The sequence below is a fragment of the Pelecanus crispus genome, chromosome 3 (assembly GCF_030463565.1).
Source record: "Pelecanus crispus isolate bPelCri1 chromosome 3, bPelCri1.pri, whole genome shotgun sequence".
In the NCBI taxonomy this organism is placed as follows: Eukaryota; Metazoa; Chordata; class Aves; order Pelecaniformes; family Pelecanidae; genus Pelecanus; species Pelecanus crispus.
In genome coordinates, this window is record NC_134645.1 from 102,312,240 (window position 1) to 102,335,365 (window position 23,126).

A 23,126-nucleotide genomic window follows, 5' to 3' on the forward strand; every position below is an offset into this window, starting at 1 on the left:
TACACAACCAAGTCTACTCTAAGCCAATCAAGGGTAGACTAGACTAAACCATGTCCCAAAGTGCCACATCTACCCGTTTTTTGAACATCTTCCAGGGATGGTGACTCCACCACCTCTCTGGGCAGCCTGTGCCAATTCTTGACCACCCTTTCCGTGAAGAATTTTTTCCTAATTTCCAACCTAAACCTCCCCTGGTGCAGCTTAAGCCCATAGTTAAGAAAGGATTTTAAAAGACGACAGGACAGACTGTGGTGGTGAGGCACAGGACTCAGTCAGACAAGCACGCTGACAGGCCCCATTTTACACGCAGCCCTCCCCTTCAGGTCGGTTCCTCCTTTGTTCCTCTTCAGTTCCCTGTTTGTACACATTGCTTCATCAGTTCGCAAAGTTCCACCAACACGACCTTCCCCCAGTATCCCAGACCCCCAGGTTTGCACCCTTCTCTGTTGCAAAGTCCAGGCTGGCGCTCTTTGAAGTGATGCCTGAAGTTTCTTGATAACCCATCTATTAGTGTGGCTGGTAAGATTGGTTTCTTGTCATTGTTTCTGCTACCTTTTGTTTGTCATGTCTGTGTTTTGCTTATTGTCTTCCCCCTTTCCTTATCATCCCATTTTGACAGGGTCCTCAATCAGATAATCTTACTGAAATAAGCATTCCGTCACACTGTATGCCCATACCAGTTAGTGTAACCGACCAGGTTTGGTTCTTGTTGCTATCTCCATTTGTTAGTCAGGTTTGTGCCTCTGCATGTTTTGGTTCCCCCCTTTTCCTTATCATCCCATTTGACAAGGTTGTTGATCACATAACCTTAAGGAAGCAAATGCTCTCTCCTACCATGTACCCTCATAAAAAATTTATTTGTGCGGTGTGTGTTGTGTGTTTTTTCTCAACTCAGCTACAGACAACAGATAGGAGATGTGCTCCAGGCAAGCTAGAGAATTAGATACAGATATGATTCTGGAACTCAAGGTTCCAGGTTTCCAAACATTATGATTCTGGAAGTTAAGAAAAACATAGTAAGCTTATGTTCAGATACTACTGAACAAATATATGCAGTAAATTCAATTTCATGACCTAGCAATTGAGTCAGTTTTTACTTCAGTTAAAAATAGTAAAATATAGTGCAAAAAACAGATTAACATTTTAACTGTTTGTCTTAAAGGGGAATAAAAATCCTAAACAGGAACTGTGTCTTACCTTCTGTGAGAAGTAAATACAGTTAAATTGAAAGGGCAAATTCATAAAAAAATACCCATCAAAAATAATTTGCAATTGTAGGTGTCAGTTCTTCTTTTAGTAGATGAAACATGTGCCATCCATCATTTAAACAGAAATATTTTGCTGTCATATTTACAGTATACTATTTAGTGGAAGTGAACAAAGATTGAAACTTTTTTTTAAAATATCTTTTTATTCTTAGTTTTAACTCCGCAAGTTAGACAGTATGTCTGATGTTTTGTAGATAACAATTATTCTCATCGTGTTTGAAATGTATCATTAATTGGGAAAGGTGAATTGTTCATAATCTTTACAGAGATTATAAGAGGAAATGTTCCCTTATAATTTTTGTTTTCTATAATATGGTTGAAAAGCTGTATGAAATAGTAAATCATTATATTATAGTATTTTTGTGATTTTTTTTTTTTTTCATCGCCTTTGTCACCTTAATGATACTGCTGGATATGGAGAAAAGTTCACCTTCAATTAATGTAAAGATCTCCATAGGGTTTGTGCAACTACAGTGATATAAATCTTGTCTTTTGGTTATTTTCTTTTAGTTTGACCTGTTATCAGCTGTTGATACAGAGTTTAATTTTATTCTCACAGTCATTCAAGCAGAGTCCTGTATATGGATAGAAGACTTCTCAGTGTCACATAGGCATTATGACTGGCTATGGCATTCCAGTAGTGTGGAATATTTTTAGAAGGTCCTACGCTTTCAGAAGTGTGACTGTCTCCATTTTTGTTTTCAAAGCTAGTGAAAGGAATTTTGGAGAACAGTTTCTTCACTTGTATCTTGTGGAGGGAAGACCAACAGTTCGATTCAGCTGTGGAAACTCTCAGAATATTCTGACCATATCCGTCAATCAATCCATTAGCAAGGGTATACCCATCTCTATCACAATAAGGTAAGAACTTACCACTGTGTTACACTGAAGAGTTTTAGTCATATATATTGAGCAATAAGGAGTGACTTCACTTTTTTTGACAATAAAAAAACCAAGTCATATTGGAAAGAAAAATTGTATGCATATTTGCAAACCTTTTTCATAAGGCAGTGTCCTTGATTGAAAATACATTTTAGTTCACACAGATTAGTTCAGTCCTTTGGAGAACTTATGAATCATTCAAACTCCACTTTTATAGATACAGATGAAGTCAGTTTGAGAGCTGAAACAATTTAAACATAACGTTGGAGGTTACAAATGGGTAGCTCATAACTTATGCTTATTAATTTACACATTTAATAAATCAGGTTTGTCACCAGAATTCTAGTGCTAAATATAGGACTAATTTATTGTTTAATTTTAAGATGAAAAATTAAAAATGGGCATGCTAACAACATCTCGCAATGCAGTAAGCTGTCATAGCTACATATGCAACTATACTGTCAGCAGTATACAGTGGAGGCTGACCAGTACTGTCATTTTTCGTCTAGTACACACAATAGTTCACAGAATGGTTAACTTATAATTTTGGAAAAGGTAATGGTATCATGCCTTGGTAATGGATTAACTCTTTTCCACTCATGGAATTTCATATGTACAAGTTAGGAAAAAGGTAAGAATGAAATAATATCGATGTGGTGTTATATTTATACTATTAACATTAAAATAATGGTAAAGTATTTAATGTTTACTTTAAAAATATTTTAGAAATAATTCTGAGGCCCATATAAAATTTCAAGTTACCATGATTAAGATATTATTTTATTTATTACATAGTTAAAGTATCAGAGCTAATTGCTGTACCTGAACTGTAAGCATTTGTGCTGTTAGAGGATAGCACATGAAGGAGACTGCAAAAGTTACCTTGAAACATGCACACCAGAGTTCCAAAAATTACCTTTTTACTAACAAAAAAGGAAAACAGAAGCATTATCTGAAGATTTTTGTATTTACCTTCTGAACTGTTTTTGTATGATGTAAACGTTGCAAAATTCTAAAGTGCTGCTCATGCCAGGAGTTTTGATGATCTCAGTATATAGAGTAGATTGGTATGGGGAGAAGATACTGTTTAGGCTTTTTTTGGTTAGATTTTATGCTTACCCCGTAAGCTTTACCATATTAGAAACACACTTCTTAGAATATAAATGTAATACTTCTTTTCAATATATGGAAGGATGAAAAGATCTACTGTTTAAGAAACTCTTACATTTCCATCTTATATTTCTTCTCAGCCACAGGTCTGTACATTACTCATGCTCCATTTAAAACAGGTTTTTTTCCTTTTATTCTGTATTAGTATTAATGCTTGATATTGATGAAGCAAAGTCATATAGCATACATTCAAATCTAATTACTTGTTAGCTGACAATGTATTAATCTATTTTAGGTCTTTTGTACAAATTGTAAATGTATATAAAATTTACAAAGAAAATTCTATCCTTCCTCTCCTTAGGAGCCAGCAGATAAAGAATTTTTTTCTCTTAGAAGATACTTGATAGAAGTATACAGCTCAATGCTAACAAACAATTCTAAGTTTGTTTTTTAATCTCAGAGACTACTCTTGTGTGAGACATTGGTCAGCTAATTGTCTGCACTGTATTAGCTGTGGCAGCATAGTCTCTGCTTCATAAGATTAAGACATTAAAATGCTGTACAGATTTCAAAGCCTAATAATATCTTAGCAACAAAGGCAGCTAAATGGCATTGAAAAGATTGATTCTAGTTATAGAGCTCAAGTTCATACTGAAAAATAAATTTATTTCCCTGTTTTTTACCTTAAAATTAACACCTGTATATTTATGGCTTCATTCTTCATATTGTTACACTAAAAAGTAATGTCAGTTCAATTTACTCATTACCTTTGTTTACCGGAATTTATACTGCTATCTTTAAAACAGTGGCATACTAAACTTGCAAGGTGTGATTGTAGACTGTGACTAGTGGGGATTTACATGCATCTGAGTTTATGGGCTTGGCCTTCAAAATGACTAGTGACTACTCTTGTGAGTCCTTCTAAAATGTAGAGAGAGCACTATATCCTTCACCAAGCAGCAATAAAAATGTAATCCTTCAGCAATCATCCTTAACCTCTGCCAAAGAAAAAAGCAAACTTGACAAGGTATTTGTGGCCACCCAGGATCTTGTATCATAGGCTATAAAATATGAATCTATGACAAAACTGTTGATTTATGTTCTCTTAGTGGCTGTTGAGGACAGATAACTCTATCTGTATGTTTTACCTGCAAAATTAATGAGGTTTTTCCCCTGTAATGCAGGAAAAGAGACAAAGACTGGAATAAATATTTTTGTTACTGTTGGAAAACGCTTCATTTGGGAGACAATATTTCTGTTAAATTTGACGTTGAATAAGGCTATAAGATCATATTTGACAGATATTCCAGTTCTGGATGCAACTATGGCTCCAGTAGATAAACAGCGTAATTAATGCGACCAATTATGTCTATAGAAGCAGATTTTCGTCGTCTTAAACTTCTTCTTCACAAATCTTCCCAAATCCACCATACACAGAAAGCTAAGATATCCCCATACTTTACAGCTATTACTTTCTCTTAACTATATGATTAGTTTCCTTAGATATGGCCATTTCTTCCAAACCTGATGAAGATTAAATGAGTTTTAAATGTTCAGTCATTGTCTTTACAGTCCTTGTGAAACAACAGCTTTATAGAAAAAAACAGTAAAACTCTGATTGCTTACTTTTTTTGCCTTGACTAAAGAAACGAGAGACCTGTTTCAATCCAGTTGCATTCATTGTTTCCATTTCTATTTTAGAATGATTCGATTGCTGGTTTTGAAAATGTGCATGTGTTTGTGTTTAATTTTTTGTGATTTCATAATTGAGATTGCATTGATCTTATCAGTTAAAGCTTTGAGCACATACTTGAGAGGTAGTTTGGATTGCTTTTGTGGATTTGTTGTTTAAAATTATTCAAAGAACTTAGTTAAAACACATTTCATTCCATGTGTGAGTTCTGATATGCGTTTGCCTGATGCAAAATTTGCTGTATTGTATTTGTGGTTAAAGTGATGTGACTATCACTGGGGCCAGGTGGTGTTCCTTCAATTCAGTGGTTGAAGGAAAGTAACTTTAACAAGCAAGAGATTGAGATAATCAGGTCATCAGGATTTTGATTTTTCTAGATAGAGGGATTGATTTTAGCTTTTACAGTAGGAATACTGATTTTTTTTTAGACATCTTACACTTTTCTTCTCTACATGATAATTTTTTAAATTATATTTTCTTAAAAAGTTTAGATTTCCTGTTCTAGACATGGATGGGGGACACCAGATTCTTTTCTGTTTGGAAGATTCTAGGCAACTATTAATTAAAATCTTGCCTGTATAGGAGAGTGTCACTCTTTTCCATCTTATTGTTGTATTATGTACATTAATATTTGGTGTATCTTCCAAGTGAACATATTGAATGTAGCTGTTTCCAGTTTTCTGTCTCACTTTAATTAGTGGTATGGATGTAAGCATTTACTCATGGCTCAGAAGGGCACCTTTAGCTGTCCATAAAAGCATTTATTTGTTAAATAAATTACTCAGTTAATGTTGTTTGGACAAGTCTAGCCTATGCAGTTGTATGGAAGCTGCTGATGTTTATTATTTGGTCTTCATTCTTCAAAAGCAGATGGCGTGTTCTGAAGTGTTAAAGTCCTAAACATGTTTTTTGTACCTCCACATGGAAACTTTGGCAAGATGTAATGTACTGAGTGAAACTACATGATTATGTTATCAGTGTCGATGTTTCTGCCTACACTTCCACTTCCTCTTTTTCCACAGAAGAGACAGTTGTTTGAACTGATCTTACAAATTTTTTTATTGTGTGTGCATTCTGCAAATGTGTTTTTAAAAAGAATATGTAAATCAACATCCATACAATCTGTTGACTCATTCTGAGTCCTGGGGTTTACCTATTTCATTTCATCATTCCAGAGATATGTATCTTTTCATACTAGTGCATACTTTTAAGTCATCATTTTATTAGTACCGACAGGTGTCGGGTGCTCTGCATAGTGTGCAAGTATTACTGAAAAATACATTAAATCAGTAAAGTAAAAAATTTCTAGTTTTCTAACGTTTTGCTATTGTATCCAACACTACCAGTTACCTAGGAATACAGGAATTTTTTATTTGACGAATTGGAAACATCTAAGCAGCTCTTTGTAAACATCAGTGGCTTGTATCTGAACAGTATATAGTGTAGCCTATATTCATGATGTGTGGAAGACATTTTGCTATCTTCAAATATTCCTAAGCTTCATACTTGCAATACTGAGTTCCAGCATAACCAATTATGTGATGAGTGAGAAATGGAAAGGTGTTTTGGTAGATAACTTGAGCCAACTTGATGCAATACCTCCACCATCTTATCACACCTTCCCTTTTCAAAATTCTTTGAAGTTTAGCAGTGAAAGCAGTCTGGGAGAGGTTTAAGAAATGTTATTCTATCAAATGAATTTATAAATTGATAAAGAAAACACATTTAGACATGGTTTTGAAATGGAATATCTTACATACTGTATATTTTAATTTTGAATTTTAAGTCAGCACATACATGAATCATGCCCATGTGCATGTTGTGTTGCATAAAACTGGAAATGTTGTAGGACATGAAGTAGATTTAATAAGTTTTGGATTGAATTTGGATTACTTTTAGAAGGACTGTATATACAAGAATACATATTTATATTTATTGCATTTTCTATAGAAATTGCAAATCATGATAACACAGCATAAGTCTTAGTTGGACAAAACCTAAAAATGGCTTTCATAGAGATGATTTTCTACTGAAATTATCTGCAGTTGGTTTATCAGGCCTTGTAAAAACAGTAGTGGACTCAGTTCAGTTTGTAACATATATCTATTTTGTAAAATTATCATCACATTTGCCGCTATAAGGTAGGAAGGCTTGTGCAATGTATGTTTATATAATGTTCATTCTCTGAAAACCTTAACCCCAGTTCCATGAACCCATCTGTTACAGTTTTACATGGGCAAATCACTACATCTGTTATTTAGTCTCAAAACCAGTCCCATAATACATGTATTACATCAAACTAATGCATATAAATTCTTGTATATGCAATTAAAATTGACTATTTGATGGAATATTAGAAGCAACCAGTTAAATTATTCTGTGTGGCCTGCTAGCTGAAATAACTCAAAGAAAAGAATGGATTCTCATAAAGAGTATAGAAAAGATTACTTTTCATTTTTGTTTCAATTTCAGACTTTGTGTTTGAACAGAACATTCACTGTGTTTAGAAACATATGTCCCTTTCTGAAACATTTTTTTTGCTTTCCTTCAGCAACAGTATTCCATATTTCATCAGTGATCTGTCAAAGCCAACAAATCAATTGCTATGACTATTCCAGTTCATTAGCTACTGACTTGAAGAGCAGATGTTTGAATTCCTCTACCCTTCATGCTTTGGTTTAGACTAGGTCTTCTTAAATTAACTGACCTTACAGGAGTATCTCAAGAACACAGAAACACAAAATCACATGATTGTTTAGGTTGGAAAGGACCTCTTGATATCATACTGTCCAACATTCCTGCTCAAGCAGGGTCACATAGAATATGTAGGACCATGTCCAGTCAGGTTTTGAATATCTGAAAGAGGGTCCAGTCCCTTACTCATCTTTGTGGCCTTTGGCTGAACTTGCTCCTGTAAATCCATACCTTTCTTGCACTGGGGAGCCCAGAACTGGATACATCACTCCAGATGTGGTCTCACCAGTGCAGAAGAGAGGGGAAAAATTAACTCCCTTGACCTGAAGGATAGTCTTGCCAGTAAAGACTGAGGTAAAGAAGGCACTGAGTATCTCAGCCTTTTCTAGGTCCTTTGTCAGCAGATCACTTTTTCCATTTAGCAGTGAGCCCACATTTTCCTAAGTCTTCCTTTCACTGCTGATGTTCCTGTAGAATCCTTTCTTGTTGTCGTGCATGTCCCTTGCCATAGTCAAGTACAGGTCAGCCTTGGCTTTCCTAACCCTTTCCCTGCAAGATCAGACAGTAACTCTATACTCCTCCTGGATCACCTGCCTGTGTCTCCATGCCTTATGCACTTCCTTTTTATGTCTGAGTTCAATTAGAAGCTCCTTGTTCACCTGTGCAGGCCTCCTAGCTGCATTTGCTTGACTTTCTGCTTTTTGGGATGGACCTTTCTTGGGCTTATAGGAGGTGATATTTGAATATCAACCAGGTCTCCTGGACCGCTCTTCTCTCCGGGGCCATATCTCATGGGTTTCTTCCAAGCAGATCCCTGAAGAGACCAAAGTCTGTTCTCCGATGACCAGGGTGGTGCTCCTGCTTTTTGCTTTGCTCCCTCCTATTAAGATCCTGGATTTTACCATCTTACGGTCACCACAGCCAAGGCTGCTTCTGACTTTCATGCCTCCAACCAGTTTTTCCTTGGTTGTAAGTATTAGGTCCAGCAGAGCACCTGCACTTATTGGCTCCTTGATCACCTGTGCCATGAGATTGTCAATACACTGTAGAAACCTACCACGTGGCTTGAGCCCTGCTGTATTGTCCCTTCAGCAGATGCTTGGGTGGTTAATAACACTGATCCTAGTCCTAAAATTCCACCAAAATCTTTTGCATCTCTGTCTTAATTGGGTCATGACCAGATTGATTGGTTCATTCTGTTATGAAAGAACTGTAGATCCCATTGGATTTGGTGATTTTTGTCTCCTCAACATGGGCAGAGCCTAGTAGAATACACATACGAAATAGCATTTCTGTGGTAAATGCTTGCAGACTACTCCCTTCTCCCAAGCAGTTAGCAATAGGACAAGAGGAAATGGGCTCAAGCTGCGCTAGGGGAGGTTTAGATTGGATATTAGGAAAAGTTTCTTCACAGAAAGGGTAGTCAAGCATTGGAATAGGCTGCCCAGAGAGGTGGTGGAGTCCCCATCCCTGGAAGCGTTGAAAAAATGGGTAGACATGGCACTTTGGGACATGGTTTAGTCTCGTCTGCCCTTGATTGGTTTAGTGTGGACTTGGTAATGTTAGGTTAATGGTTGGACTGGATGATCTTAAAGGTCTTTTCCAACCTAAACGATTCTATGATCCTATGATTCTGTTATTAGTTACATACATACATACTGATGTAAGAATTCTCTTCTTTCACCTTCTTTTTTTTATGCAGTTATACTCAACATAGATAATTCACTGAGCTTTTTATGGCAGCTGTGTTAAGGGGAGGGTAGAAATGCCATGTGCTTTGACCATGTGTTTTTTTCTTTTCCCTTGAACAATATGATTTTTAAGAATGCAATTATGATTTTATTTTGATTTTTGTAATTTCTAGCTGGGTAGATTTATTCTCATATGAAATTGAATTTCCATTATTAACTGATTTTGGATGGTTTATTCCAAAGTAGCTCACCACAGACCAGCTCATAGTATATGGAGTCACAGTACTTTCATCTTCCCATTCATAGTATGTCATTCTACTTTTATCTCACATAAAAGAGCTATATCATTATAGAAGTGGTATCTGCTGTGTTTTCTTATTTGCAATTTAGGGAGATGCAGTAAACGTCATCTGAGTACCTGCAAGGATGTGTAGTCCAGAAGCTAAAACAACTGATGGAAAACAATGCATTAAAGAAGGGTTAATCACTTCTGTTGCTAGGTGTGAGTTTTCTTCAGTCTCTTTCAAATACATTCATATCAATGTAAATTTTTAAATGTGAGCTGTAGCAACAGTTCAGTAGTACTGAGTAGCATAGTACAGCACTGTCAGCTGCCTTTCCTGAAGTGGCAGGCAGCTGGACCTCGTCTTACAGTTGTGGTGGTCAGCAGCCTCCATCATACTGAACTGGACTCGTGAGTCACAGATGGAATACTATGACCTACCTGAAACCACAGAGGCAACGTAAGAAAGACAAAGTATATATACCATATTTGAAAGACAGAGATATTGAAAAAATATGAGACTGTTGATTACCTGTTTAAGAAAAATTCTAATGAGTTGTATTCATTCCATCTAACTTTACCTGCTTTTAAGTTAGGTATCTAGTCTAAATGAGTTTGTATAACTATGTGGATTTATGGGGAAAAAAAAAAAATCATACAGTACTCAAACTGTTATTGTTCACTAGGCCTTTTTGCCACTCAGCTAAAAGCTGGCAGCTTGTCTTTAGGTTACCTACCTCCATTGAAATATAGAGGTCAGTGTTTAAATGATGAACATTCTGAAAAGATAAAAGAATGGGCTTGCAAAACAAAATTTATCTCTTTCTAACTATCTTTTTCCCCATTTATAACCCCTTCTTTCTGTTGCAATTACTGCAACTTCAAACCTACTTGAAAAGTCAAGGTTCTGATGTTGTGAGCCTTAAAGATGAAAGGAATACATTTTATAAATGTCTTTAGCACCATGAAATATAATAGTGCAAACAGTGACAAAGTTATTTGAATTTTAAACAAACTTCTCTTTCTTATGTCCTGTTAGTATGGCGCAGCTTCCAATCTCCTGTTGAACATGGAATTTGAAAAATTAGATTTTGTTGGTAATTTTACATAATCAAATTTTATGTCAGATCTGGCATTCTGTTAAATTAAATTCTGTCTGGGGGCAAATGCTGACTTTTAACTCAAAAAGATGCTCTGAACTTGAGCTTGAAATTGATGTAGTAAATTCTTGTCTGCCCTTCAGTGTCCTGAAAAAAGAGGGCATAATTTAACCTCTATTCCTCAAGGTACTATCCACCAGAATTTAAACTTTTTACTTGACAGAATAAGAGATGCTACAGGTGACTGTATTCCCTATAAGAAACAAGGATAGCTCTTCTTTTTGCCTATATTATCTGTTTTAAGAATCGTACAATCATGGAATCATAGAATCTATGATTCTATTTTATTGTCTGTTTTAAGGATGCAACATACTTCATTTGTATTACCAATGCTGTTAGAGGGTATTTATATTTAGAAGCATGTTCAGCTTAGCATAATAAAGCAAAATCAGGTAACACATAAAAATCACAGTAACTTTGGCAGTAGTTTATTTTGGATTGCATTTACCTTTGTAGGATGAACTAACTCATCCTAAAAGAAGAGAAGACTGGTAAATCCTGTCTCATTTAGAGACTTTTAGTGTAACAACATATCATTTGAAAATAAGCACAAGAAATAAATTCTACCAATCTGTGGGTTTGTTTGCACAAGTATAGTATCCTAGAAATACATTTATTTATAGTGTACATATATACATATTATATGTGAAGAAAGACTGTTGTGAGCTCCTTTCTTCAAGCCTATCACAACTGGTGACGTTTGACTTCAGTAAATTGTTCCACTTCCTAAACAACATCTATATTGAAAATAGAGATATATATTTTGTTTCTTATTTTGCAATGTTATTTTACTTGCCTACAGGCATAACTGTCTCATAACTATGTAAAACAATCATTCACCACAAAGATTTGAAGATTTAACTTTTCACTAACGTACAAGAAATACAAAGAAGTGTTTTATGATGGTGAGCAACAAATTAAATACTTCTAAAGCCACTTCTGTCTTGTCAGTGGTCATTTTGACATGAGTGAAGCTTTATATTTTGTATACTGACTGTCCCAGTGAGAGTGCCTGTATAGCCTAGTGGTACAATGGAATATTTTTTTAATCTTTCCAGTGGTTAAGGTGCATTCCCGGCCAATAATTTTGTTGCATTTCCGCCATTCTCCATGTCTAAACTGGAGAACCGTACTTGAAAATAATAATGAAGGTTGATATTCTCAGTTTTGACCACTATTTTCATTATGTCCTTCTTTCCTAAGATAAGTCAAACATTTCAGTAATACCCCTTATACCCTGAATTTCATTGCTGTCACTTATTGATTGTACAGAAATACCAAGTGGTTCAAGACAGCATATTTTCTTTATATTTTTCCTACTAGAATTGAAATGGTAAAAGGAATAGGACTAGTAAGGGATGCTTACAAACTTTGTCTTATCAATATTCACGTTTAATCAAGATCACATGTTTAATGACCATGGTAATCTCTAATGTACGTTCAATATTTCATTGTTACACATATTACAAATATGTTGGTAATTAGATAAGTAAATAGATTGTTAGTTTTTCATGCTATAACCTTTACGAAGCATGACTAAAGCATTGTATAATTCAGAACATTTTAACAACTTCCTGTTTAGCAGCTCTTCTTATAGAAAGTGACAGAAATAATAGCTAGTGTAATTTTCAGAATCAAGAATAACCAGAAAATTTTGTTTTCCAAAGAAAGCTCTAGGATTAATAATCACATTAAAGAAACAGTTCCAATACACTGTTGATAACTGCAGTATTTATGACTTCCTTAGTGACTGATGTTGCTAATAGCAGTTATTAGTTTATGTTACTTTACTGAAGCTCTATGTCACAATTCACTGGGTTTTCTCAAGACAATGAGCTGCAGATTCACCAGAATTAAGGTATACATTATAAAACATAACAAGCGCACATTTCATTACCTTTTATTCTTAGATTTGGCTTTGTGTTATAATTTTAAAATTCCAAGTTTTGAAGAATCTTTGTATTTCTGCCAGGAAAATAGCAAGATTAAAGTTCCAATAGTCTATATAGCCCAATTCCTGTTCTTTGGATACATCTGCTTTGCAAATTATATGGTTTGCCTTTCAGCAATGTTACAGCTAAAGCATTTATAAGTGCTCTTTTTATTATATCATGGAAATCCTAAACTGCATTTAACCTAAATTTCCAGAATTTTGCTAAGCTCTTTAGAACTCTCCCTTCATGTATTAAAAGAGACACTGCTTTAATGGTGCACACTGATCCTTTCAAGTGTGCCATAGTCCTTTTTTTTCTGTGTGCTGCATAAAGCATTGTATTCCAAATACTGTTGGTGTGATTGCTTACTGCTGTTTAGATAGATAGATAGTTTCTGCTCCATGATCTCATGTGAATCACTTTTTCGTCTTCTTGGGTGAGACTGTGTGAAACAGATAGTAAAGATTTCAAAATGCTTGGCTGTTCCCTCTGTTCCAGGGAAGAAGGAGGATGCAGAGCCCTTCTGATCTGCTTGGAAGGAAGATCAGTTCTTTCACATACATGATAGTACAAAGGGATTTCAGTACTACTGAAGAGACACTAGGTATTCTACCTGAAACAATGCAGGTATCTGTGACTTGAAGGAAAAAGAAGTCACTGGATTACAGAGGGAATAATAAACTATTAAAATTCAAGATAAACTGGCATACTGAAATTTTTTTTTCCAGTATTCAGTATTTTCATAGTTTCTTTATTTATTTATTTATTTCTAAAGTATATAGAATTCTGTAAAATTCATTAGCTCATTATCTGGTCACCCAATGCTTCACACAGAGAACTTTTCAAACAACTGTTCGGTTTCTTTTAGTTTGGCACAGCACATGAAACTATAGCAATAGAGTATATTGCCAAGTAGCTTATGAAGGTGCCCTGTTGTCTTCTTCCTAAGAAGTGAATGATAGTAAATGTTTACACTGTTGAGTTTTTGTGAGTTCTGAAGAGCTAAACAAAAAAAAAAAAAAAAAGTGAAAGCAAAGCAATTTTAAAAAATTCTGTTCTTCAAGCCTGTTGTTCCTTAAGTCGAGGATTGATAGGGAAATAAACTTGGTTCAGTGTGTTTTGTAACAGTTCACAATTCTCTACAGGTTTGCTTTAGCTGAAAGCAATAGGAAGTGGTATTTGATCTGTTGAAAATCAGTAAAAATTAAAAACCAGTAGGCAGCTAGCCTTTACATGAGTGTCCAAAAAAGGATTGGTGGAGGGAAGGGGAAAAAAATGTATCTCCCAACAAGCCAGGTTGCCTCTCTTTGATACACATCGTGGTCATCAGTAATTGTAGAGGAATCAGAGGGCAGGTCTCCACAAACAATGAAACAGGCAGTGAAGTCGTGCAGTCCAGACTGCTGTGGGGTTAGCTGGATTTTCTCCTCTGTGCTGAGGAGAAGGGAGCAGTTCTTAGTCTAGGTGAGCAGCTCATAGCTCAGCAGCAAATTTCCTATGTGTTTCTTTTAAACGGTTTGGTTAATCTTAGCTTGTTACTTAATTTGCACAGCTCTAAAGTGGGAGTAGTACTTACCTATCTCAGAAAGCTGTTCAAAAGATTAAATGTATTTAGTGATCTGGAGGCACTCATATTACCACAGTTCTGAGGGCAAGTTAAGTATTTAAACAGATTTTTAAAAATGTGGCATTGACATCCTGGTGCATGATCTGTATTTTGTACTATGCTCAGTCCAGCTCTGTAACCCAAAATCATCACAGGACCTCAGGTATACTAACATGGGATCTCTGTTTCATACAGGTCATTGGAAATCCTTTTTTCATAGGGGATGAGGGAAAGAAGAAACAGCAATGTTTTTTCTGTGTTTTATTATTTTATTTTAATTACTATAACCTTATTTTTTCTAACTTCTTGCTTTCTAAATAAATTTCAAGCAGATATTTAATATAAAGTTTGCACATATGCAGAGAATAAGGAACAAAACAAGACATCAGACAGCTGATTTTTTCAAGACTAGCCAGTTTAGGTCTAGTTTTACATATTGGCAGTAAGAAAATGAGGTGCTGCAAATTGAATCACTTGATTAAAGACAGTATTGAATACAATTTACACATATATTTGTTAAATCGTCCTGCTTAGTAGTCAGGGTAGAGAGAGAGACATGTGAGCTGCATCTTTCTGAAAGTCTGAAAGAAACTCATTTAAGGACCACAACCAAGGAAGGAAGGTATTTCTCTCCCTTTGACTGAAGTACATAAATTATGTGATGAATTTATATTCTGGAATGTAGTTAATTCAGGTAGGAAAAGCTTTTTTATTCTTCTCTCCACTACCTTGACTGTCCTTATTATCCTTTGCTTGTTCTTTGCAGCACACATTGACCTGGCTTTTTATTAGACCATAAACTGTCCATGAAACTTTCTTCTCTGCTTGCTCACCATTGTGTACTGTATGCCTTTTTGTCCCACTCTCTTTAGCTTTGTTGATCTATTTTCTATGCAGTTACTGATGCTGCTGTTACATCTGTGATCATCTTCATCCAAAGATGCTTTGTCATATTGTGACCGTTACTTGATCTTGTCCTTGACATGGCTCGAAATACAGAATTAGATAAAAATGTACTTCACTGGAGGCTGGTTGCAGACAGAAATTTAAGCTGTGGGTAGACGTAGCAGAAACTAGAGGGCAGAAGCCTTCACCAGAAACAGGTTAGGCGTGCACATTTGTGTTAGTATTACATCATGCAGTGCAAAACAAATGAAGGTATTTTAAAATAGCTAGGACTAGTTTTCAAAGGCATTGCTGTCATACCGGTACTGACAAGGTTGTACAATAAGATACTAAGGTTTTCAGCTAATAAATTTATGTCCACATGTCAGTAGCTTAATCTTTTAGCAAAGTGCATGCAAAGTTTACAGAAAGCAGGTGTACTGGGTGCAGGTGCCCAGGCGCTGGCAGGGGGCTGCGGGGCGGCCTCTGCGAGGGGAGGCCGGGGCTGCCCCGTGCCGGACACAGCCGGTTCCAGATGGGTCCATCTGACCCACCGCAGGGCACGGCTCAGCCCCACAGCCAAGGTGGTGGTGCCTCAGGGAAATGTATTTAAGAAGGGCAAAACACCACACAGGGAGAGTGAGGGGTGAGGGAGAAAGAAAGAGAAACAATCCTGTGAGAACCAAGGTCAGAGAAGAAGGAGGGGAGGAGGCACTGCAGGCACCAGGGCAGAGATTCCTCTGCAGCCTGTGGAGAGACGATGCCAGTGCAGATATCCAGAGTGCAGCCCATGGGCTGCAGCAGGTGGATATTTTGTGAAGGAACTGTGGCCCGTGGAGAGCCCATGCTGGAGCAGGCAAAAAGTGTGAGGAGGAAGGAGCAGCAGAGAGGAGCTGTTACGGACTGCCCACAACACCCCATTCCCCATCCCCCTCCTTCACTGCTTGGGGTGGGGACATACAGGAGTTGGAAATGGAGTAAAGTTGAGCCTGGAAGAAAGGGGGTTAGGGAGAAGGTGTTTTAATTTTTTTCTTTGTTTCTCCCCACCCAAATCTATTTAATTGGCAATAAATTAAATTCATTTTCCCCACACCAAGTCTGTTTTGTCCATTATGGTAATTGGTAAGTCATTTCCCTGTCGTTATCTTGACCAAGGAGCTTTATCATCTTATTTCCCCCACCCCCACTGTCATGTTGAGGAGGGGGAATGAGAGAGTGGCTGGGTGGGCAGCTGGCAGCTGGCCAAGGTCAACCCACCACAGGAGGAGCTATGAAGTGGTACAGAAAGTGATTTTTCTACATTCCTTGCATACTTAATTGTGTGGGCAAAACCTTGTAATAAATACGTGACCTCTGTAGTTTATTTAAATTATAACTAGTGGTGCCTTGTGTTTGATAACGTTTTATTCTTCTGTTGTTCAACAGAAGGTGAAGGTGAATATATCGTAGAATTCTTGTAGTCACATTGTAAGTGTTAGCATATGCTGAACATAGAAAAGTAATTAATGTCTAGCACTGCTGGTGCTATTGTCTTTCCAGAGGCATGAAAAACATCTGCTGCATTACAAGGTATTTCAGGATATAGTAACTATTTTAACATAGTTTGTAAACAGGTTCTCTGGGTCTGTGGAAACTGTGCTTTGCTATGAAGTGACGAAACTTTATATAAGGCCAAATCTGCATTTGAACTCACAGTCCAAGTGAACTGTATTAAACAGACATCTAATGTGGAGGTTTGGAGTACATAAAAATAAAATTCTTCTCCAGGCTGTGGACTGCCTTTTCTGGAGGCTTTGCTCAACTGCAGTGTCATATGTTTGCTGTACATTTCCCCATTTGGGGAAATGGTGTTTATATAGCACCAGTTCACATCTGTGCCTTGGGATACATATCCCTGTGGTTTTTCTTCTGCAGCTCCTATATGGTTCACACTGCTGGTCAGCCTTTTGCATTTGATGATGGATATGAATTCCTACTGAACGGATGGGTTTTAGTGAGAACACCAGGAACTAGGGATCTATACATTGTCACAGAAATTGTTTTGGCCCCCCTACAGTTCCCATTGCCTTGTCAGAGCTGCCAGCACCTAGGGGACTAGTAGTAATGAAAGATGTGAATGTGGGAGCTATAGTATAGCATGCTGTGTTGCTAGTAAATTCTCAGCAGCTGTTCAAAACACCTCAGAAAATACATTTTCTCTTGCATTTGAATACATTTTATGTAAATCTGATAGGTGGTTTGGCCCCTGGGTTTTGTTCCCAGCACTGTCAGAAACAATCTTCTACAACCTCTTTTGTTCACCCATCTGGAAAATAACAGGATTATACCTACCTGCCTTCTGGGGAAGGGTGTAAGTTTTGCTCAATGGCAAATGTTGTGAAAAATACAAATCTAAATACCAGTTTGTGGCTGACATAAGATAAGGCATGATCTGACCATTTCTTTCCTCGACTGAAGTAGATGAAAACCACTCTTCCTGAATCAGCCAAAGAGGAAGGTGTTTATTATTACCATTGTGAGTTCTTCCTTCACCTTGAACAGAAGAGAAGCACATATCGCTTTGTTTTAGTGCATTTACTTGGACCAAATACATTCCCCTATAATCTTTCTGTAGAGTTTCTTTTATCCCAGATTTCTAACTGTACGTCATGTAGGTAATGAACCTGGCACTTCTGTTGTACCACTTTGTAAATGGTGTTTCTTCAATTCCCATGTAGAGCAGCATGTACACAAGCAGTTTTACTGAAAATATAAGGTGGAGATAGAGATATGTAAGATAAAACAGGCTCATAGTGACACATAAGTGGAGTTTGCTGGTTGCTTGATGCAGACAATAATCTCAGCAGCAGCCTATGCCAAATGTATATACATGTTTTTCAATTTTAGAACTCAGTGTGGTGATGCACTGAGGTTCTCCCAGCCGATGATGCAGTATAGCTGGTCTTGCTAAATACCCAGTCCCTGCTCCAAGGGCTAGAAATGCTTTCTAAAGCCCATATTATTTCCTCTATTTCCTCTTAAGCCTCAAATTTAAGCCAGAAAGTTTTTGAGTTTGTCTTGGTTGTGGGGTTGTGTCGTGTGTGTCCCCCACCCCCCCCAAACACAGAGCACATACATAGGGAAATTCATTATTTAATGGTAGGGAAAAGTAGAGGCATCAGCATTTACCTTTTGCTTTGTCTCTAATAAAAATTGCAAAAAGTTTTAGAATGCTCAAAAGTAATCCTATGGCACTGAAGTGTTCACACATGCCAACACATACAACATTCATTCATACTGAATGGCAAATGGCTGTATATTATTGCATATACTACATTTCAGCATAAAGTATTTTGAGCCAATGTAACGTCTGCGACATTTTATTTTCTTGTGAGTTTTACACTGATCTGCATCTTACAGCTTTTGGAGTTAATGTATCTCTTATTAAAGTCCCCTTTGCTCAGGAAGGTATTGTCAGTCTTACCGAGCAGGCAGTTGAAGAGAAGGCTGATTAGCTGTGAACTGCTTTAGAAATTCTGCTGATCTGACTAAAAAAACATCTTTTGCGGGATTTGGTAATTTGGGTTTTAGTTGGATCAGATCTCTAACCATGCTTCTGAACAGCTGCATCAAGGTACTATTGGGCACCATTCTTTTTGGCAGCATCACATTCTCAGATTGACTAAAACTGCCCCTTATTTGCAGTAGGTTAAATATGAAATATTTTACCACTCAAACAAGTATGGCAGTCAGACCCAAAAAGAGGCCTAGATCTTAGAAAGTTGTCTCTCATTCTTTGTAACAGATTCTGCCAACACTTACTTTGGCGAGTTAATGTGTAGAAGACAAACTTTATCCAAAGACAGTGGGTCTAACACTGTCAGAATTAGTTCAATTCATACCACTCCTTTGTGATTTAAAGTGATTTGTCCATACAATTACAGCTGATCATGTTTTCTGACAGGTTTGCAGCAAGGCTGTGGGATTTTATTGGTAGCTTTTATCTTCTTGTTCATGTAGTACCAAATAGTGATTAAATGTAGAACACATATTTTTGCTCCCACGTAGAATTCTTTCTATGATGTTTTCTTTTTTTCTTCTTCTTCTTTTTTCTTTGTAAACTACTCAAAATCTTCTTTAAGAAGACAGAGAAAGGATAAGATGTCATTTTTCTCAGTTATGAGCAGGAAGACTGTTAAGTACACCAAAGGTTGCACGCTGAATACAGAAGACCAAAAAGCCAAAACATTTACAGCTACATTAAGTAGGAAATGAAGCAGCACAGAATTGTTCAGTTTAAATTCAAGCTGAGCTGCAGGAAGCTGGTATATCTCATCTCACCTTACACAAGTTCTTGAACTAAACATGAACTAACATTTTGCCACCTGCAACTTTCACGGCATAGTGCTGCTGTATCTTCAGATGATGAAATAAATTAAATTGCCTAATAACTTGGAAAATTGTAGATACATATTCTATGCTTTTCAAACCTCATTGCATGCCTTTAAAGAACAGAAAGACAAAAATTCAGATATTTTTTCTTCCAAACTGCATATTCAAACATTTGAGATCTTTTAGATGTCAGCAGCTGAGAGTATCCCTGCTCATTTTAATCCCAGATAATTGAAGATAGTTTTCTATGGACTCCAAAGAACTTCTCGTATAAAACTAGAGTGCTTTAAATCATTATCATGGATGGAGGACAAGTAGATTCCAAAACACTGAGTTGATCAAAGATGAGTATTAAAAACTTTGCCTAATAAGCTTCTTACCCTCTCCTTTGCAGTTTTCCCTCTGAAAATAAGCATGCTGTCTATTTACATCAGTGTAGAGTTGGTTTCTGATTCAAGCGAAACAAGAGCTGTTTCTTCCCTACCTACTCAAACTGTTACATCAACATTCAGCAGTGACAACAGAAGACACAGAACTTCCTTTGCTCCCCAAACACTTCCTGAATGAGAAAAGGGTGATAAAGGGAAGACAGTGAAAAGAAAATAAAGCTAATTAATCATGCATCAGATTTTCCATAATAGATTCCCCACACAACTTATTCTGCTTATCTAGTTATATGCAGCACATATTACAGTTGAATCATCATCAGCATGCACCCAGTTGTTCATATGCCAGGCACAGGTGTTTGGATTTATTTTTTTCCTTCCTGACCAGACAGTAGCCTATTTTTGTTATTATTTTTTAATTTGAAAAACAATCCAATAGCTGTTTACTGAAAACACTGGTAGGATTAGCTGATCTAATCCTGCTCACCCGATCTTCTTGCCCACTCTTCCTCCGGCTTGCAAATGAGAGGCAGATGCATAATAGGGGAAGTTTTCTGGATTCATCATTAAGCAAAGCACTTAATACTGAAGACAAATAAATATTTAACTGCTGCAATTTCATCAGTACAGTGGGTATGTTCTTTAAAAGCAAGTTTGGTTTAGATTGTTTGGAGCTTGAGAGTGACGTGAAATGAATGACAACTCTTTTTTTTCACTTTCTAAAGCAAGACTTTTTTTTTGCAACCCATCTGATGAAACTCAACTACTGATCATCATTGAATCCTCTGAGTAAAATGACATCCACAATGTGATCATGTTACCATCCATTTTTCTATAGTGCACAGTATTATTTTATCTATTGCAGTAAAAAAAAAAATAAAATAACCTTTGGAGAAGGAATGCTGTAATGGGACCAGCTAGCGTCATGAATACAAACATACGAAAAACATCACTGAAATGTAAAAATCAGTGTATACTTCAGCTTTATGGTGGGCCATATTTAAAGAGTGTCTACTTTTAGGCCCCTGTTAGGACACTTAAGTGGTAGAGTCCCTGAAAATTGTCTGTCCTTCAAGCTGATTCAGACCACTTCAGTGAGTTGTTTATTTTTTCTGTTGACTGCAGAGGCAGCCAGGCACCTCTGTGACAATGTGTCACTCCCACGTGTTGAGTTGCAGCATTTAGTATCAATTGGTAGGGAACAGGGCAGTGTATGGGACAGGCCTGACTCACACCCACATATTATGGGCTTCCCTCCCTTTTGGGATACTGAACATACTCTCCCAATACAGAAAAGAAGTTTAAGAAAACCAGAGAGAAATTAGAAGCGGCTTCACTTCAGGCTAGCGTATATTACTCAGTGACCTTAATGACTTCAAAGTACATAAGAAGTTCTTGGGCAAGGTGAGTCCCCTTCACAATAGTACAAGCTCAAGTTCATTCTTGTGTTTCTTCCTGTGACCCGGCAAACAACACCGACACATTCCTTTTGGTGTAGTGGCCTGCCCTCAGTAAGAATGCTGGAAAGTGACCCTACTCCATCTCAGCCCATTCCAGTTTCCACCTGGGTGACTAGGCTGTTCTGTTGAAGTGTGCATTCTGATGCTTTATGGTTGAAGAAGATGAGACAGGGGGTCTCTTACTAACCAAATTCCCTAACCACAAGACTTTTTTTAAAGAAAATGGGTTTCTGAACACCTGCCTTTTTTCACTACATTGTATGCTTGTCTTAACACATATGTGTTTATTATGCATACTTAACAGGTCATGCTCATTAAGGGAATGAGGAAAGGGTTTGGGCACCTTACTGCCATAGGAGACCCTAGGAAGAAATTAAAAAATGAGGTGCTCAGGCTAGGAGCATCTGGAGCATGTGTGCGGTTACATTCTGAAGGGCCCTTCTGAGGCACCATCTTGAGCAACTTTCTGCAGCTGACCTTCCTGTGAGCATGGGAGGTGGACAAGACCATCTCCAGAGGTCCCTTCCAAGCTCAGTTCTGTGATTATGTGATTGTGAGGCAGAAAGGAGGTCCTGTCAGCCTTTGGGTCTCAGAGTAAAACATAGATGCCTAACTTACACTGTTGATCCTGGAGTCTATGTGTCAAAATGGTTTTGGGTTTTTTTTTTTCTAAACATACATTTTCCAAAGCTTGCTTACACATGGGGTTAAATGTTTTGCATGCTGCATATTTCAAAGCTCTTCAGTAGTCTCTATGTGTTTTTATTTAAATGCATATTTTCCTTCTACTTTTCTATCAGACTTGAGCTCTGAGGAGTTCAGTCTGTTTTATGATCCATGTCCATGGAACTATGGGTTATGTGCAGGTGGGTCTCTGACATCACCTAGCCTACCCTTGGTCTGCTGTTGCTTTACAGTTTGACACAGGGCAAGTCATTTCACTTCTTTGACAAATGGAAGGATTAATAAAGAACTTATTCATAGGGCTGTTGCAAAGATTAGTTAGCTAGTAAGTCCTCAGTCCACTCTCCAAGTTTTAATATAGAATCATAGAATCATAGAATTGTTTAGGTTGGAAAAGACCTTTAAGATCATCCAGTCCAACCATTAACCTACACTACCAAGTCTACTCTAAGCCAATCAAGGGTAGACTAGACTAAACCATGTCCCAAAGTGCCACATCTACCCGTTTTTTGAACATCTTCCAGGGATGGTGACTCCACCACCTCTCTGGGCAGCCTGTTCCAATTCTTGACCACCCTTTCCGTGAAGAAATTTTTCCTAATTTCCAACCTAAACCTCCCCTGGCGCAGCTTGAGCCCATTTCCTCTTGTCCTATCGCTAACTACATGGGAGAAGAGACCAACACCCACCTCACTACAGCCTCCTTTCAGGTAGTTGTAGAGCGCGATAAGGTCTCCCCTCAGCCTCCTCTTCTCTAAGCTAACCAATCCCAGTTCCCTCAGCCGCTCCTCATAAGGCCTGTGCTCTAGACCCTTCACCAGCCAATATGCATTTACAAAAGACTTTTTCTTTACACAGACTGCCTAATTGCTCTGTATGTCACTGTATTTTCACTGTCATATGAGTAGTGTCACTAGGACAGCCTCACACTGCCTGCATTCTTCACCAGTTTGTCAAAATGCAGCCATGGTGCTGAAACATGAGGCTCAGCTTGTGGCTTCCCCTACCTTTAGTGCTTT

General features: G+C 37.3%; 1 protein-coding gene across 1 annotated transcript in view; it reads left to right on the forward strand.

Moving 5' to 3' along the window:
* LOC104027713 (protein eyes shut homolog) overlaps positions 1-23,126 on the forward strand; it is a 961,671-nt gene that overhangs the window by 800,647 nt on the left and 137,898 nt on the right. Inside the window, exon 38 of the mRNA XM_075707654.1 lies at positions 1,976-2,129. Coding sequence (XP_075563769.1) covers positions 1,976-2,129 — 154 coding nt within the window. The remainder of the gene's footprint in view (positions 1-1,975; positions 2,130-23,126) is intronic.